This window comes from Hesperophylax consimilis, chromosome 18, assembly GCF_061612785.1.
Source record: "Hesperophylax consimilis isolate HC1 chromosome 18, BYU_Hcon_1.0, whole genome shotgun sequence".
Taxonomy (NCBI): Eukaryota; Metazoa; Arthropoda; class Insecta; order Trichoptera; family Limnephilidae; genus Hesperophylax; species Hesperophylax consimilis.
Window position 1 is genome coordinate 26772946 of NC_142853.1, and position 18423 is coordinate 26791368.

The following is an 18423-nucleotide window of genomic DNA, read 5'->3' on the forward strand; positions in this document are numbered from 1 at the left end:
CAATCAAGTAAAACAAAAATCTTATGTAATTCATTAAAAAAAATTCCAAATTTCTCAAAAAATTACAAATTTTTGTTTCAATATTCATTTCTTGACTTTTTAAGAGAGTGTTTTTAGATTTATTTTAGTGATCGTTAAAAATTGCAATGGATTGTTTAAAACAATTCAAGTTAAGTTTATTAAAATAATTTAATTTTGGGACTTTAATAGAGGGCACCCTACATATCGAACCATTAAATTTTTTAGGTTTATACAAAAATATATAGAACATGTATTAACCGATGAAAGAACCAGATTTGTTTGTTTTTTTTATTGCGGTCTGGGTCAATAACTTACGAACTCCACGAATTCTACTAACGGATTTAAAAAAAGTCTATATTATGATGGCATTTAATCTACGTCATGCAGTTAAATTGACAATAAAGGATTATTCGGAAAAAATATACCACTTTCATTCCAATTCCTGTCAACTTAACCGCAAATAAGGACAACATTTCACTGTAGATATCTAAAATTTAAACTTCATCGTATTTCCAAATTTGTGAATGTGTCATATTTAAATTCATAGTGACATCAAAGCAGATAATATGAATTACATTGAATTGTATCTCTATAACCCAAATTAAAATGATTATCTGGAATAATTACATGAATGTACAGCTTTTACCCGGTTGCTTGATAAGGAGATCACAGAATGATATCACTAGTCAACATTAAATACTTTTTTTTTTAATTCTCTAATGTCCAATCAAGTAAAACAAAAATCTTATGTAATTCATTAAAAAAAAATCCAAATTTCTCAAAAAATTACAAATTTTTGTTTCAATATTCATTTCTTGACTTTTTAAGAGAGTGTTTTTAGATTTATTTTAGTGATCGTTAAAAATTGCAATGGATCATTTAAACTTGACAGGGTAGTACAATCATTGGCATTTGCTGTAGAAATAGTGGATTCAAATCCCGCCATAGTACAACAAAAAATGTCGTGGCTTGACAGTTCCAAAACAACAATAAATAAACTTGATAAATTTGTGCTTTTTCCTCCTATTTTGTATATAAATAAATATACTTATCTCATTCTCGGTTTTACTGCCGCTACCAGATTTTCTCCCACATCAAAGTATTTTACAAATAAAAACAAGCCTCCATGGTCAAGAGGTAAGTCTCTCGACTAGCAAGCTCGGGGTCACGGGTTCAAATCTTAGCGTGCGCAAGTAAATTTTATTTGATTTATTTGTGTTATTTCACAAATTACTCATTAAAAATAATATATAGTATATTTGCGGCACGTTCCGGAGAGGATGATACTCTCAGTATCGCCCTGGTGTAAGACCACTATTCAGTATTGAAACGTTGCTTGAAATGGCTTTGACTGTGTTTGGTGACCAGATCTGAATAACCAGTTACTCCCCCGCCTTCCTCTTACCCATCTGCTTCCACTCCCCACTATCTTCAGCCGCATATCATACTGCAATTGTGGATATCATAGTCTCACTGACTCCAGACGGTTGGGAGCAGTTGGGAATATTGTACGGTTTAACATTTAAACATTTTTATTTAATTTTTTACTCTGGTAAAATTAATTTCTGTGTCAAAGGACATTCGTTTTTTCAAACCTATTGATATTTTGGTACACCGCATATTTCAACTGAAATTGTAAATAATTACTTGAAGAATGATAAAAAGTCTAAAACTAAGCCGTAATTATCTTATGACCCACTAACTAGCGTGAACATTGACATTGTATCGAGTTTATACTTTGATTTGTTATGGTACAAAGATCCATAAAATTTCCAACAAACTTAAGTCACGGAACAAACCTTGGAATGTATTGTAAGTTCCTCTCGTCCAACAATGAATTTTGTAATTCATCGAGATTGCTCTAAAAAGAAATAAAAATAATAAAAAAATTTTAAAAAACTGTCTACCGAAATAATTGTTTAAAACAATTCAAGTTAAGTTTATTAAAATAATTTAATTTTGGGACTTTAATAGAGGGCACCCTACATATCGAACCATTAAATTTTTTAGGTTTATACAAAAATATATAGAACATGTATTAACCGATGAAAGAACCAGATTTGTTTGTTTTTTTTATTGCGGTCTGGGTCAATAACTTACGAACTCCACGAATTCTACTAACGGATTTAAAAAAAGTCTATATTATGATGGCATTTAATCTACGTCATGCAGTTAAATTGACAATAAAGGATTATTCGGAAAAAATATACCACTTTCATTCCAATTCCTGTCAACTTAACCGCAAATAAGGACAACATTTCACTGTAGATATCTAAAATTTAAACTTCATCGTATTTCCAAATTTGTGAATGTGTCATATTTAAATTCATAATGACATCAAAGCAGATAATATGAATTACATTGAATTGTATCTCTATAACCCAAATTAAAATGATTATCTGGAATAATTACATGAATGTACAGCTTTTACCCGGTTGCTTGATAAGGAGATCACAGAATGATATCACTAATTACTGAGGATATTGTGGTTTCAGTATTTGTGTTGTGGCTTCATTGTTTAGCTGTTGGGGAAACAGTACAAATACGGAGCAACTAAATGATTACCTTCTGCACACGTACAGTGTACAAGTGGTACCTAGACTCTCTGGCAAAATTACGTAATTTATGTTACGGCCGTAAAGCGGCAGAAGGGAATTACCCACACTAATTAAAAACATCGGGATATGAAACACTTTTGTAGTTTTGTTTTTGTGCTTTAAAATTTAATATCATAAAAAAATATGTACCATTTTAAGAAACCAGATAAAATAACCTTTCAGATTTTTGTATTTGAAATATACTTTAATATTTATAAATGTAAATATTTTAATTTCAAACATGACAAATGTTCAAAAAACACACAAATTGTTTCTCCAAACGTCGAAAAATTGTAGGAATACGAAATTTAAAAAAAAAAATCATTTTATTTAGATTCTGCAAGAAAAGTGTCACCTCATTTTTTTTGTCATTTATACAACAATATATATTTTAATAATTCCCAGAGAATAAGAGAATTCATTGTTAGCAAGATTTAAACATTGATTTTTATGATTTATATCTATCAAACTATGATTATATTCATTCGGTAACAGTTAATTAAAAAATAATATGTCTGAAATAATCTCATTTTTTCAAGACGGAAATTTCACATGTCAGTCTGCTGAAATACAAAGTTGCCAGTTATTTAGGACCCCAGTTAAAGTTTTTTATTTTTACTAACTCGAATCTGAACTTTTATAGTCTTTATACTATGTTTTAAAAAAACACCGACAAAATATTTCCCTTTTACGAATAAACTGACAATATTTGGAAAACTAAACTCATACCTACAATCATATTTTAAATATGGTTTGTGCAATACGGAGAACTTAGCAGAGAAATTAAACCCACGACGATTGGAAAAATATACTTTCGAATATAACGGGTTTTCCAATAAGAGGTGTTATTTTGATATTCAAAGAAACTTTTCCCGTAAAAGATCAATGATTTCGTTGCTTGTGTGGCACGTAGCGCCGTCTTGTTGAAAGTAAACGTTGTCCAGATCAATACCATCCAATTCCGGCCATAAAAATCATTAATCATCTATCGATAGCGCAATCCATTCACCGTAACTGTTGCTCCAGCCTCATTTTCGAAAAAGTAAGGTCCAATGACTCCGCCGGACCATAAACCGCACCAAACAGTCACATGTTGAGGATAAAGAGGGTTTTCAACAATAACTCTTGGGTTTTCCGAGCCCCAGATGCGACAATTTTGCTTGTTGGCGAAGCCACGGAGGTTGAAATGGGCCTCATCACTCAAGATGATTTGGATTTGATTCACTCAAGTGAATTTTAATAATTTAAACGCGTTGTGGAAGCGTGTATCGTTCCATTTTTATTAATTCAGTAGTTTTTACTTGTCAAATGTCAAAAAATGACAGCTTTAAAAGTAACATGTACCGAAATAGCGGGCTATTCAAAATAACACCTCTTTTTAAAAAATCTTGTACTTAGGAAAACCAAACCCGTAATGCCTTGTTTGAACTAAATATGGGTTAGAATATTTACATTTACATGGTTTTAGGTTTATTCCCTTTTATCAGGATGTCTTCGTTCTTTACCGCAGATAATAAAGTTATTTTTATGTCAATTCCTTCTATAATAATTTATTCTGAATTATCACTGAAGTATCACTTATTACTTCATAGTAATTTTTGCAATATAATTGTGATGGTATTTAAATTGGATGGTCGCCTTGTTTATTCGTTGCCAAACAATGCTGACTATTCCATTTCATGATAATTCAATTTGATGATTGCATAATATTTTATTCGATATTTTATCAGTTTGCAGTTAGTAACTGCTATTTTGGTTTACGATTAAATAAACATTTAAACTTACTACTTTATTAATATTGTTGCGTTTGGTTGGTGGTAGATTATTAAATTTAATGGACGGTACAAAACGTATTTTAATCTTGTTTGTTATTTTCCGATATATGGTAACCAATTTTTTTACCGCTAAAACAGATTTTCGCTTAAATATTTTCAGATATTTGGAACACAAAAATGAATTCCAGAATAATTTTCTACTGCTTTAGTGTGTTTTTCTACAATCGGTGCGTTTAATACGGATCGCAGCTTTCAGTTATTCTGTGCATAAAAAGCTTGAAGCAAAAAAATTTGAAAGCTGATTAAAAATAACTTTCAGATAAATACACAATTACGTGATTAAAATGCATCTAAGCCTAGTGCATTCTACCAACCAAAGTAGCGATATTTGCTCAGTAAAATGTGAATATTGATGCGCATTTTAAATTTAATAAAAAAATAAAGGTTTATTTATTAACAAATTTTTTTTGTATAATTATTCTTACATGTGGTAGCTGTTTCGCCTTTCGAATGCATTACCAAACTAGTGAAGCCATTTACAAACTATCTATTTATTCATTGAAAACAATATTAAAGAACTTGTTGTTTTTATGAGTAGAAGGAGGTGCATGGACCAGATCTTCTCATTGCGTATGCTCACTGAGAAGTTTGTGGCAAAAATCCAGATAATTTTCTGTGCCTTTGAAGATCTACAAAAAGCATACGACCGAGTCGTCAGGAAAAAGCTATGGAAGGTGTTGTTCAAGTATAGAGTGAATACAAATCTGACTCAGGCAATTGCATCTCTGTATGAGGGAAGCTTTGCATGTGTTAGGGTGAACGGTGGTTTTACGGGGTGGTTTGATATCACAAAAGATGTTAAACAAGGCCAGGTAATGTCACCGTAGTTATTCAATCTATACATGGATAATTGTATGCAAGAATTAAAAGAGGTGGGATTGGGCCCGAATTTGAGTAATCTGAAAGAATGTTGCCTGTTGTATGCTGATGATGCGGTACTGATTGCTAATAGTATGGATGATCTGCAGTCTCTCGTGTCTAGGATGAACGAAGTATGCATGAAGAATGAGTTAATGATGAATATAAGTAATTCTAAAGTAATGGTGTACGAAAACAGTGTGCAATATAGTTGTGAATGAAAAATACTTGGAGTAGGTAGATGAGTTTGTTTATTTAGGAAGTATGTTTACGAGAGATGGGAAGGCTGACAGAGATATTGAAAGAAGGGTAAATGCAGGTAATTCCGTTAATGGAGGACTGAACGCAGTTGATGTTTAGTTAGTTACACAGTTGTAAAATATTTTCTTTTATTACTATTACCCTGTAAAAGTTCCCTACTAAAGTGTTAAAGTATCGCATTGTTTAAATTTGATTAAGGGTTGTTTAATTGAGTTGTTTCCAAATTAATTATTTGGATGACGCGGGGGTTTTATCCCTGCATAACTATTATACTAACTTGTATCACTATGGTCTATATTATCGAAATGGAATTGGTGAACGAATTTAATTTAGCTGTTCTAATAATTCCAAAATTCAAAATTGGATGATAACATTACCATTTCATTTTGATGACATTTGAATTTGATGTGATAAAAATCGTGAAATGTTTCATCCTTGATAGGAACTTATATAAACTGGATAATGATAGTAAATATCATTTTATTTTTACGGTAAAATCATTGAAAGTAAGTTAAATGATGCCTGATGAACTTTATCACCACTGTGTACGTTTTATGAAATTAAGCTTTGAGATTTTTTTTGCTTGTTTTTATAAATGGCAACACCATAAGAGTTTTAAAATTCGAAAGAACAATACGTTCGCAAAATGTCTCAGATTAAAGAGATTCGATATTCTAGAAACATTACTTAATGCATATGTTTGTTCCTTAGAGCCTTCCCCGCTGTATGACAACAATCACTACCACGAGGAATGTCTGCGTTGCAACTCCTGTGGCCTAAACCTCACGGGACCCAACCAGGTAAGCTGTTTTCTTCAAACTCCTTTTAATATTCCACATCCTTCTTTTAACTTTTCTTTTTGAAATCGTGAACAATTTTCTTGCGTTCATTGCACACATAGCTATTAATGACAAGTAAATGTCATATATTACAGAAAAAAAAAAAATGACGGTTCAATAGACCTGATGTTCATTACTGACTAATATTCCTACTAATAAATCAAGGTTCCCGGTGTTATAATTATACTACGGTTTCAAACTTCAATTCTGTTATAAATAGATTGCACACCATTGGTAACTCTTATGCTAATGTAGCTGATGTTTTTAATATGCCTGTATGATGTGTTAAACTGTACTTCTCAAGCGGTGTATATTTTAACGAGGTCATTGTATAACAGGTTTTTTGTTTTTTTTCTTTATTGATACCTATATAAAATCTATCTACAAAAAACTTTTCTTTCTTCTTTGCATATTTAAATACTTGTTGCACTCATGCCGTTAATTTTAAATAAATGAAAAAATACTTTAAGAATAGGTAAATATTTGAGTTTACAGCTTTGTCTGAAATCAACTAATATATAGGTAATAGTGTTAATATTTCGGGTATGTTTTTAGTAATAAATATTGATGTGTTATATTTTCGTTTTAGAAAAAGACTATTAGGTATAAAAATTTTCTGTTAAAATAATATAGTAAATGTAGGTTACTACCGACTTTTTAGCGTGTCTGAATCCTTCATACAATGAGTTTCAATTTTGTAAATGACAATTTGATTAACAATGATCTTCAATTTTGTAAATGACAATTTGATTAACAGTGATTTTCAATTTTGTAAATGACAATTTGTTTAACAATGAGTTTCAATTTTTTAAATGACAATTTGATTAACAATGAGTTTCAATTTTATAAATGACAATTTGTTTCACAATGAGTTTCAATTTTTTAAATGACGATTTCATTAACAATGAGTTTCAATTTTTTAAATGACAATTTGATTAACAATGAGTTTCAATTTTATAAATGACAATTTGTTTCACAATGAGTTTCAATTTTTTAAATGACAATTTCATTAACAATGAGTTTCAATTTTTCAAATGACAATTTGATTAACAATGAGTTTCAATTTTTTAAATGACAATTTGATTAACAATGAGTTTCAATTTTGTAAATGACATTTTGATAAACAATGAGTTTCAATTTTGTAAATGACAATTTGATTAACAATGAGTTTCAATTTTGTAAATGATAATTTGATTAACAATGAGTTTCAATTTTGTAAATGACAATTTGATTAAAACTCATACACCCAACCAAAACTAGTATTTTGATGGCAGGTTCATTTTTAGTAATATCTAGCAGACCCGGATTTTATAACTGTAGGATTTTTTTAGGAGTTTATGTAAAGAACACATCAGAATATGGACAATTGTTGCAGAATGATCAAGAAAAATATTAACCGAAACAATAAATTATTTAATAACAACATTTTCGTCAATAAATTTAGATTGCTTATCGTGCAACTTATCGAAGCCAGTGTAAAGTTGGCCTCTCAGAAGCTGGGCGTACTGTACAGGGCCCGCAGATACTTTAATAGTACACAACTGCTGACCCTGTACAAATCGCAAGTGCGCTCTACTGTCGAATTTGGCAGACATCTCTGGTCCGGAGCCCCTAAATACCCGAAAAAAGCCCTTGACTCTGTGCAAAAACGGGCGGTCCGTTTGATAGATTCCCCAATCTTAACAAACGGACTGCAATCTTTAGAGCACAGGCGTCAGGTAGGTATGCTGTCCTTGTTCTATCGGTATTACAATGGAAGATGCTCTGAGGAACTAGCGTCAATGATCCCTTCGGCACCGGTGCGTAGTCGGAATACACGCCAAACGCGCGCCCAACATTTGTACACGGTTGACATTTGTCACATGAGAACGGGTCGCTTCTACGATTCGTTCTTAAGTTCAACAGCTCGGCTGTGGAACGAGCTGCCGGCCTCTGTGTTTCCTCCCTCCTACAACATGGGACTCTTCAAGACCCATGTTCACTCCTTCCTCTCCACAAAAAGACTCTCCACACAGCATCCCCAAAGATGACATAGGCCCTGAGGGAAATTATTTTCTTCAGGGCCTCCTGTGTGGAGTTAATATAAAAAAAACTTCAGCATTTAGACGGAACGTGAAGGTTAATTTTCACGGTTATACAAAAATAAAAAAAACTTTTAAAGTTTGAAGATAATAAATTTATGTTGATGAAAGAATATGCATCCCTTATTGATTGGACTTGTAAAGAATATGCATCCCTTATTGAATGAACTTATAAAGAATATGCATCCCTTATTGAATGAACTTGTAATTTTTTATATATAACCAGTAGACCCCGCAATGCTTCGCTATTGTTATCTTTCTCGAACGTATCCGACTTCTTTCACCATTCGATACTGTATACCACAATGTTACTGTTGAAAAACTACATTATCTCGACTCAAATTAGATTCCGTATCTCAATCCGGTGCAGAGATTTTGTGTTAAGTATTTTTCGAGCGTCCCCGACTTTTTTCTACCATTCAAACTACTATTTAAACACTCCTGGCACTGATAAGAACAAACTTTGTAATTTTCAGCGATATCGGTCGACTACTTTTCGAGTTTCACGAGCACAAACATAAGCAGGCAAAGTTTTTTTTATAAATTAAGATGCCACTGAGTTTGCAAAGTTCATCTCAGTTCTCGCAAGTATTTCATCAACTTTCACCAAGTAATTCGCGTCTCTCTTTGTAATGATCTGCCCTTTCTACTTCAAACTTTTCCTTCTCTTCTTTCTACGATACATTTTCCTTAAGTCCCGTAGGTAACTTTTCCATAAGGCTTTGGTTATATATATATCCGGGGTAGGAAGGTCCTCCCTGCCGTCTTTTCTTTATTACACACCCCTTCAAGTGTGTACATCCTAGTTTGTCTACGTGACGTACGACCTTGAACGTACTCATTTCACGTGACGGTTCAGTATAAAAAGGCTTCACCGAACGTTGTGTTGGGTTTTTGTTTCTCGGTTTAGAAACCTAGTTATTTATGTTTTGTGTGGTATCCCTTGGTTCTTTTGAGATAGAGTGAGTTGAATCCATTACCGCTGTTTTTCAAAACCATTTTATAAACCTTATCTTCTAAGTCGCCTGCTCACCCCCCCCTAGCTACTCGATTCTACCTATCGTAGGGTAATGTGAATATAATAAAGTGTTAGATTTTATATATGTGATATACATACGATAAATTTATGGTGTTAGTTGTCGGCGCCATCCATGTATATATTTTGGGAGGGGAAGGAGAGGAAAGGAAATGAATTTTTTTCAAGTTAAGATTGGCTCCTCCGCTTACCAAACAAAACTGATGGATGATAATTTGAGCAAGGCGATCGATATCTGCGTGTCTGGATATCACAACCGGCCGGGTCTCCCCTTGTTCCAAATCGGCAACCTTCACGCCAGAATAAAGAAAACCAGGTCTCTTCACCAATTTCAGAATTGCCCCAATCTCAAACACCTCCAGGATAAACTACTTTACTGAGTGTAGAAGGGGAAAACCATAACATCCCTTTATCACGAATCTAGTCGCGAAAATGTGACACGCAAGGTCCTAAGTTACGTGCCACCTCCAGAAAACGTTGTAACTCCCACGCCGTCGGGGATTTACATCCCTTTCTAGGTCAATACATAGATAACACACGACAATCTTGTCGACATTTTGCCTGCTTATTAACGATAGGTTGTGTGCCTACCCATTCAGCCAATTATCATGTGAGATATATGTAAGGTCTACTCGAAATGCCAAATTTGGGATGAGGACTGTCTGTATTTTAATATTTGGTTCCAGTATTTATTTTATGAGGTCACTAGCATCCTCGTGTATTAGGTATGGGTAACTTCTACTGAATACCTATCCTCTCAGGTAAGGTATAAACGGATAATTGGTTTGATTTTTTGCATTTAATTTAAAGAGGCTGCCTACCTCTCGAAAGATACCTGTTGAGAAAAGTTGTTCGGTTGGTAGTTTTATTTCGGAGATTACCATCTCCCTCTTTCGACTTTAGATTTGTTTTTGTGCATCCCAATTCGTAACTTAGAAAGTCAAATAATAGATGAAAAGTATTAAATTAGAAAGTCAAATAACAGAAGAAAAGTTTTCATTTTGTTCCGTCTGGTTGCATCCGATCGCTTTCAATTTGGGACGGCATACGCTAGCAAAACTTCCCCTTTGACTGACTGTACTCCGCGCCTCTCGGCCTATATATGAAAAGGTCGTTGACTCGTCTCTCGCTCACAGCTGATTGACAATGCGTCTAGCGTATCCCTTCTTATGGGAAGATTATTTGGGTTGCAGGCGTTGCAAACTCGGTTCCTGTACCTCGGTTGTATCCTATTATTAAAAGGGTCCTCTGAAATTTAATAAATAATATAAAAAACTCACCCTGTTAGTCACCTCCAAATCCTCGTGTGAAACTTACCTGGTTACACTATATAGCTAAATCACTTTAATTTTCGACCTCCTCCCTACGCTTATAAAAGGGTAATTAAATATTCCTGTAAATAAAATTGTACCTCCCTAATCTGTTAGGATTCGAACCCACAGTTAATAATCTATTTGATTCTCTGGTTTTCGGTCTCCGTGGATAGAATGCCATCTCGCCAAATCAATAACTTAGCCCGATTAAACACTTCCTGCCTTTAAGTACATTCACTCTATTTTAAACCGCAATCAATATTTTTATTATTTTCATGTTTTTAAGACAAGCAATCTAGTTCGAACTGTATACGAAATCACGTTTAAATCAACACAACTTTATAACACAATCGCGATTGCACAACACCTGGCGCCCCTGAGGTGGGTTTTTACAAAACGGCGCTCTACAAATTATCCAATTATTATTATTGTCATTATTATTAATTGTTTTCCCACTGAGTCGAATCACTTTCACTTCACACAAACACCGGATCAATAATCTTTCACTTTAATTCAATATTCCGCAATATTCTCTAATACCATTTGAATTCAATAATTAACTGCAATTTCAAACAACACTTCTGATTTGTATCCCTTTCTCGGGGCTGTCAATCCACCCAAGTTCCAAACTCGACTCTCCTCCGGTCTCTCCTTTCCCGTGGGAATCTGTTTACTCAAGGCCTGTCTGTCAATAAATCTTCCGTCGTTGTTTAAACAAAAAATTTTTAGAGCACGTTATTTTATTATTTATCGTTTATTTTTGTGGATGTCCAAAACATCACAGCCTCCCTTTAGTTCTAAGCCCAACGGGTAATCTCGCTTCCTCGTGTTAGTCGATGGGATTAGAAATAACTATAGGTAATTTACGTTTCTCGAATACCTCTCTATTTATTTTTTATTTTTATTTTAAATTTTATTTTAATTCTTCCAAAATGTTGAGCGCCCCTGTTCTTCGTTTCTAACCTAGCATCTGTTTATTTTTTTTGGTTCCCGTGATTATCGGTTTGTTCTACTGGTGAGTTTTTTTCCGCCCTCAGCTTTTTCAAGTGTTTTTGTGTCTCTATGGGTAGAAATTCAATATGTCATGTCACACTTGTTTATTTTTAAACTCTGAGTTATTTGTTTAAACAGTGTTGTTTCACCTCAATACGTTATTTGTATTATGTTCGAGTGTTATTTATTTTCATGTTGATTTGTTTTTATTTTGTGTCCTCGGCGGTGATCCGATGGTTTTGTCTGTCTTTTATTATTTATGTCTTAAACATTCTCTGCCTTTTAGATCTGGAATAAACAATAATTGTTTACATTTATTCAAATATCAACGGTATAAAATATGCCATATACTTCACGATATCTGAATGCAATGTTTATTTTAGATTTGTCCCAGCTATCTTATTCTTGTGTTATAATTAATCCGATTTCGATGTTTGTTTATCCTTTGGCTTCGTTGTTTATGAACATTTTAGATGTTTTTTGTCGTCACAATGAATTCAATGTTTTCCGGGTCTGTCTGTTTATTCTATTTTGCCTTTGAAGTACGATGTCTCTGTTATCATTTTTGACGATAGGTACCATTTCTTTTGCTGTTAATGTGAATTAATAAGGTTTATGAAATCCATTTTTTTTTTTTTCAACAACAGTAATGAATTCAAACCAGCTTGTATATCTATCTCTCCTGGTTTGCGGCATCAGATGTAATGATCTGCCCTTTCTACTTCAAACTTTTCCTTCTCTTCTTTCTACGATACATTTTCCTTAAGTCCCGTAGGTAACTTTTCCATAAGGCTTTGGTTATATATATATCCGGGGTAGGAAGGTCCTCCCTGCCGTCTTTTCTTTATTACACACCCCTTCAAGTGTGTACATCCTAGTTTGTCTACGTGACGTACGACCTTGAACGTACTCATTTCACGTGACGGTTCAGTATAAAAAGGCTTCACCGAACGTTGTGTTGGGTTTTTGTTTCTCGGTTTAGAAACCTAGTTATTTATGTTTTGTGTGGTATCCCTTGGTTCTTTTGAGATAGAGTGAGTTGAATCCATTACCGCTGTTTTTCAAAACCATTTTATAAACCTTATCTTCTAAGTCGCCTGCTCACCCCCCCCTAGCTACTCGATTCTACCTATCGTAGGGTAATGTGAATATAATAAAGTGTTAGATTTTATATATGTGATATACATACGATAAATTTATGGTGTTAGTTGTCGGCGCCATCCATGTATATATTTTGGGAGGGGAAGGAGAGGAAAGGAAATGAATTTTTTTCAAGTTAAGATTGGCTCCTCCGCTTACCAAACAAAACTGATGGATGATAATTTGAGCAAGGCGATCGATATCTGCGTGTCTGGATATCACAACCGGCCGGGTCTCCCCTTGTTCCAAATCGGCAACCTTCACGCCAGAATAAAGAAAACCAGGTCTCTTCACCAATTTCAGAATTGCCCCAATCTCAAACACCTCCAGGATAAACTACTTTACTGAGTGTAGAAGGGGAAAACCATAACATCCCTTTATCACGAATCTAGTCGCGAAAATGTGACACGCAAGGTCCTAAGTTACGTGCCACCTCCAGAAAACGTTGTAACTCCCACGCCGTCGGGGATTTACATCCCTTTCTAGGTCAATACATAGATAACACACGACAATCTTGTCGACATTTTGCCTGCTTATTAACGATAGGTTGTGTGCCTACCCATTCAGCCAATTATCATGTGAGATATATGTAAGGTCTACTCGAAATGCCAAATTTGGGATGAGGACTGTCTGTATTTTAATATTTGGTTCCAGTATTTATTTTATGAGGTCACTAGCATCCTCGTGTATTAGGTATGGGTAACTTCTACTGAATACCTATCCTCTCAGGTAAGGTATAAACGGATAATTGGTTTGATTTTTTGCATTTAATTTAAAGAGGCTGCCTACCTCTCGAAAGATACCTGTTGAGAAAAGTTGTTCGGTTGGTAGTTTTATTTCGGAGATTACCATCTCCCTCTTTCGACTTTAGATTTGTTTTTGTGCATCCCAATTCGTAACTTAGAAAGTCAAATAATAGATGAAAAGTATTAAATTAGAAAGTCAAATAACAGAAGAAAAGTTTTCATTTTGTTCCGTCTGGTTGCATCCGATCGCTTTCAATTTGGGACGGCATACGCTAGCAAAACTTCCCCTTTGACTGACTGTACTCCGCGCCTCTCGGCCTATATATGAAAAGGTCGTTGACTCGTCTCTCGCTCACAGCTGATTGACAATGCGTCTAGCGTATCCCTTCTTATGGGAAGATTATTTGGGTTGCAGGCGTTGCAAACTCGGTTCCTGTACCTCGGTTGTATCCTATTATTAAAAGGGTCCTCTGAAATTTAATAAATAATATAAAAAACTCACCCTGTTAGTCACCTCCAAATCCTCGTGTGAAACTTACCTGGTTACACTATATAGCTAAATCACTTTAATTTTCGACCTCCTCCCTACGCTTATAAAAGGGTAATTAAATATTCCTGTAAATAAAATTGTACCTCCCTAATCTGTTAGGATTCGAACCCACAGTTAATAATCTATTTGATTCTCTGGTTTTCGGTCTCCGTGGATAGAATGCCATCTCGCCAAATCAATAACTTAGCCCGATTAAACACTTCCTGCCTTTAAGTACATTCACTCTATTTTAAACCGCAATCAATATTTTTATTATTTTCATGTTTTTAAGACAAGCAATCTAGTTCGAACTGTATACGAAATCACGTTTAAATCAACACAACTTTATAACACAATCGCGATTGCACAACACCTGGCGCCCCTGAGGTGGGTTTTTACAAAACGGCGCTCTACAAATTATCCAATTATTATTATTGTCATTATTATTAATTGTTTTCCCACTGAGTCGAATCACTTTCACTTCACACAAACACCGGATCAATAATCTTTCACTTTAATTCAATATTCCGCAATATTCTCTAATACCATTTGAATTCAATAATTAACTGCAATTTCAAACAACACTTCTGATTTGTATCCCTTTCTCGGGGCTGTCAATCCACCCAAGTTCCAAACTCGACTCTCCTCCGGTCTCTCCTTTCCCGTGGGAATCTGTTTACTCAAGGCCTGTCTGTCAATAAATCTTCCGTCGTTGTTTAAACAAAAAATTTTTAGAGCACGTTATTTTATTATTTATCGTTTATTTTTGTGGATGTCCAAAACATCACATCTTTTATCTTATACTTTCAGAACGAAATATCAATTACAAAGAAAAAAAAAACCTTCAAGAACCGGCAAGTGGCAGAGAGTTGTTTTAGACACAAAGTTTGTGCGATGGCAGAATTATATACTTTATGTGAACATCGCACAAGAGTCCAGACTGCTCCCGACCGTCTGGAGCCAGTGAGACTCTAGCATCCCCAATTGGGGTGTGTTGTGAGGTTGAAAGTTTTAGAGAAGGGAAGGAGATGCGGTAGAGGAAGGCGGAAAGTATCTGGCTATTCTGATTAGGTGACCAAACCCGGCTAAAGCCACGTATAACCAACATTTCAGTTCTGAATGGTGGTCTTTCACCAGGGCATTTCAATCTGAAATGTACCGCAAGTATACTAGATGTTATTTTCAATTATTGTTTATTGTGTAAAACACAAATTTCTTTTAAAAACTTTGCATTCATAGTATCTTCCACTCTTAAACGTACCGCAATACATTTTATTTTTGGAATTACTTAGGACGGGTTGTTTCGGAGAACTATTCATCAAATTTCAACGTTCATTTTCAAGTTCTGTGAAAGTTATATTCATGTTCTGTTAAATATTTATATATATTTATTTAAATATTTATAAGATAGTTACCTGACATTGAGATTCAAAATTTTCGTTTAAAAGTCAAATAAATAGGACTGTTGAGAATTGTTGGGGCTTGATGAAGTCTTCAAAATAACAGACGCATAGTTTTTGTTGCACAAAACTGCATTTGTACTTTATTTAATGTTGCGAGTTAAAAATATTCCCGACCCGGGTAAAACACTTTTAATAACGGTCAGTTGACCATAATGACTGACTGTTACTATTTTTTAAGAGAGAAAAAGTGAGAAATCCACTCGGCGAGGCTTTTTATAACCTAATCAAATAACACACACTGACAAGCTAATTATCAAAACAAAACACTGTCAAAGAAAGCCAAACAGATAAACAAAACATCTGTTTCATCTATAGGCCCTAGTTTTACTTCTGATCGCTAGGTGCTAGGCAGGACCCTGTAAAATAACTGGTGGTGAACTTAGCTAATAGCTCGTACATTTTTAACAAGGACTGTAAGCACCGTTTTTTTTCACCTAAGACAACTCAAGTCTGTCCGAAGAAACCTTCCTACAGAAGAAACAAAAATATTTATCAAATCTTACGTAGTCTCACGTCTCGATTACTGCAACGGCATTTATACCAGCCTTCCAAAATATCAAATTGACAAACTTCAATCAGTGTTTAATGCAGCAGCACGACTCATAACCGGGGTTTCAAAATATTCGCACATTTCAGAACACCTTCGTAACCTTCACTGGCTCAAGTGCCCTGAAAAAATCCAGTACAAATCGTGCTGGATGGTGTTTAAATCCATCAATGAAATGGCCCCACCCTACATCTCTGAACTATGCGTCCCGGAAAACACTGGTCTGAGGCAGTCAACTCTTAGATCAACAACATCATCAGCTGTAGGCAGACTGATGGAACCTAAGCGCAAGCCAAATACTTAGTTTGGTGATCGCGCTTTCAGAGTATCTGGGCCGAAGGCTTTGAATAAACTCCCTCGGGAACTAAGATCCATAACAAGTCCAACAGAATTCAGTTCTAAACTAAAAACTTACCTTTTTAAGCTGTCATACCCTTAAATTAAATATACCATTCCTGAGAGAAAGTCCAGTTATATCCAATTTTCTAATTATGTCCTAAATCCTGTATCTAAATTTCCCTAATAAACAATTATATAATGTTAATTAAGTGTTAATCTCAATTGACCTACCGGGTAAGTATTGTACTGTATAGTATCTCCATAAATAGTTATTAATAACATAGATCAATGTAGAAATGTATTTTAAATTTGTACAGCGCCCTTGAGGTGATTTTGCACGAAAACGGCGCTATAAAAGTCATCCAATTATTATTATTATTATTAACTGAAATAATAACAGAACCTGAAAATTAACTTTGAATCCCCGTCCTTAATAACTTAGTCAATTCCAAATTGTAATAATTAAATATATTACTATTTGAGTTGTACTTTACTCACTAAGTTATTCCAAAAATAAATATATTCATCATCTATTTGCAAAAAGTCAATAGATGTCGCACATTAAAATAAAAACTGATATACTCGTATTTATCTAATTGCATTTAGTAAGGGATGAATTTTGCGATCACAGATAAAGAGAGCATTTTATTTTTTTCATTTATTGTGAAAAACAAAAATTAATTAAATAAAATTTACTTAAGCACGCCGGGATTTGAACTTCCGGATTCTTCGAGAGCCTTACCTCTGGACCACGAGGTCAGTTTTACTCAAACTGCATAAATCTGTCTTTGTGGAAACCACGATAAACTAGTGTCCAACTTAAATGAGTGAGCTTTCGATTCATTCGAGATTAGGCGAAAACCCGTGAGGCAGCGTTTATAGCTTAGCTTTGGAAATAACAATAACTTTTCCCATCCCAATTATTAGGATAATATGTTCTTGGGCCGCTCTCATCATCTGGCTTATTAGAATGATGCTGATTGATCAATGTTTGGACACCATTTATCTTATAGAACTAATTGATATTAATCATTCTAATTTTCACTGCGATGAAATCTACCTTAGATATGGACTTAAGGAGGTTTGAGGACTTGTATTTCTCCAAATTAGTAGGTAAAATATAAACTAATTTGAACAGAATTATTTTGTAGTTTATGTCTTAAAAATTATAACACTATGTTGCTTTAATTTATTTTGACCAGATTTTTTACATTTTTTAAAATATTTTTATTTTTACTAGAGCAATTTCGATGAGTTACAAAACTCTTGTAGGATGAGAGGGCCTTACAATACAAAGGTGGGAGTTAATAGGTACAATTTTACATCGGTATTTTGATATCAAAATTATAAATTTCACATACAAAACAGTACAAAAATATAAAAAGGGAGGTCAAGTAGAATAAACAAGAAGTAACAAAACGAGAAACAGACAGGGATATACACATAAGCACAAATCCAAGATAAGAATTTACAAGAAGGTACTTACCTACTAATAAATTGGTAAAAATAGATTATGCTCGATTACAAATATAGAGGATAAGAAAAAAGAGAGAAAAAAACAAGGCAAAGCACAACACGACAAGAACTACGTATTTTCGTTTTTATATGCTTTAAAAAATAATATTTTAAAACCTTTTATTGAATTTTTGTATATTCTGGCTGTTTTATTGTTATTCCGAGTATTGTGTTTTTGGATGTCGTGATTGTAAAGTAGCTTGATATTAGTATGGGTTGATTGTTGGGTAATTTGTTGGATGATTCGTTTAATTATGAACTTATACCTTTATACGTATAAATTAATGTTATTTCACCTACTGAAGGATTT

At 33.9% G+C, this 18423-nt stretch overlaps 1 protein-coding gene across 1 annotated transcript in view; it reads left to right on the forward strand.

Moving 5' to 3' along the window:
* rsh (Rap GTPase activating protein radish) overlaps positions 1-18423 on the forward strand; it is a 558630-nt gene that overhangs the window by 252807 nt on the left and 287400 nt on the right. The window contains exon 5 of the mRNA XM_089642770.1: positions 6284-6372. Coding sequence (XP_089498896.1) covers positions 6284-6372 — 89 coding nt within the window. The remainder of the gene's footprint in view (positions 1-6283; positions 6373-18423) is intronic.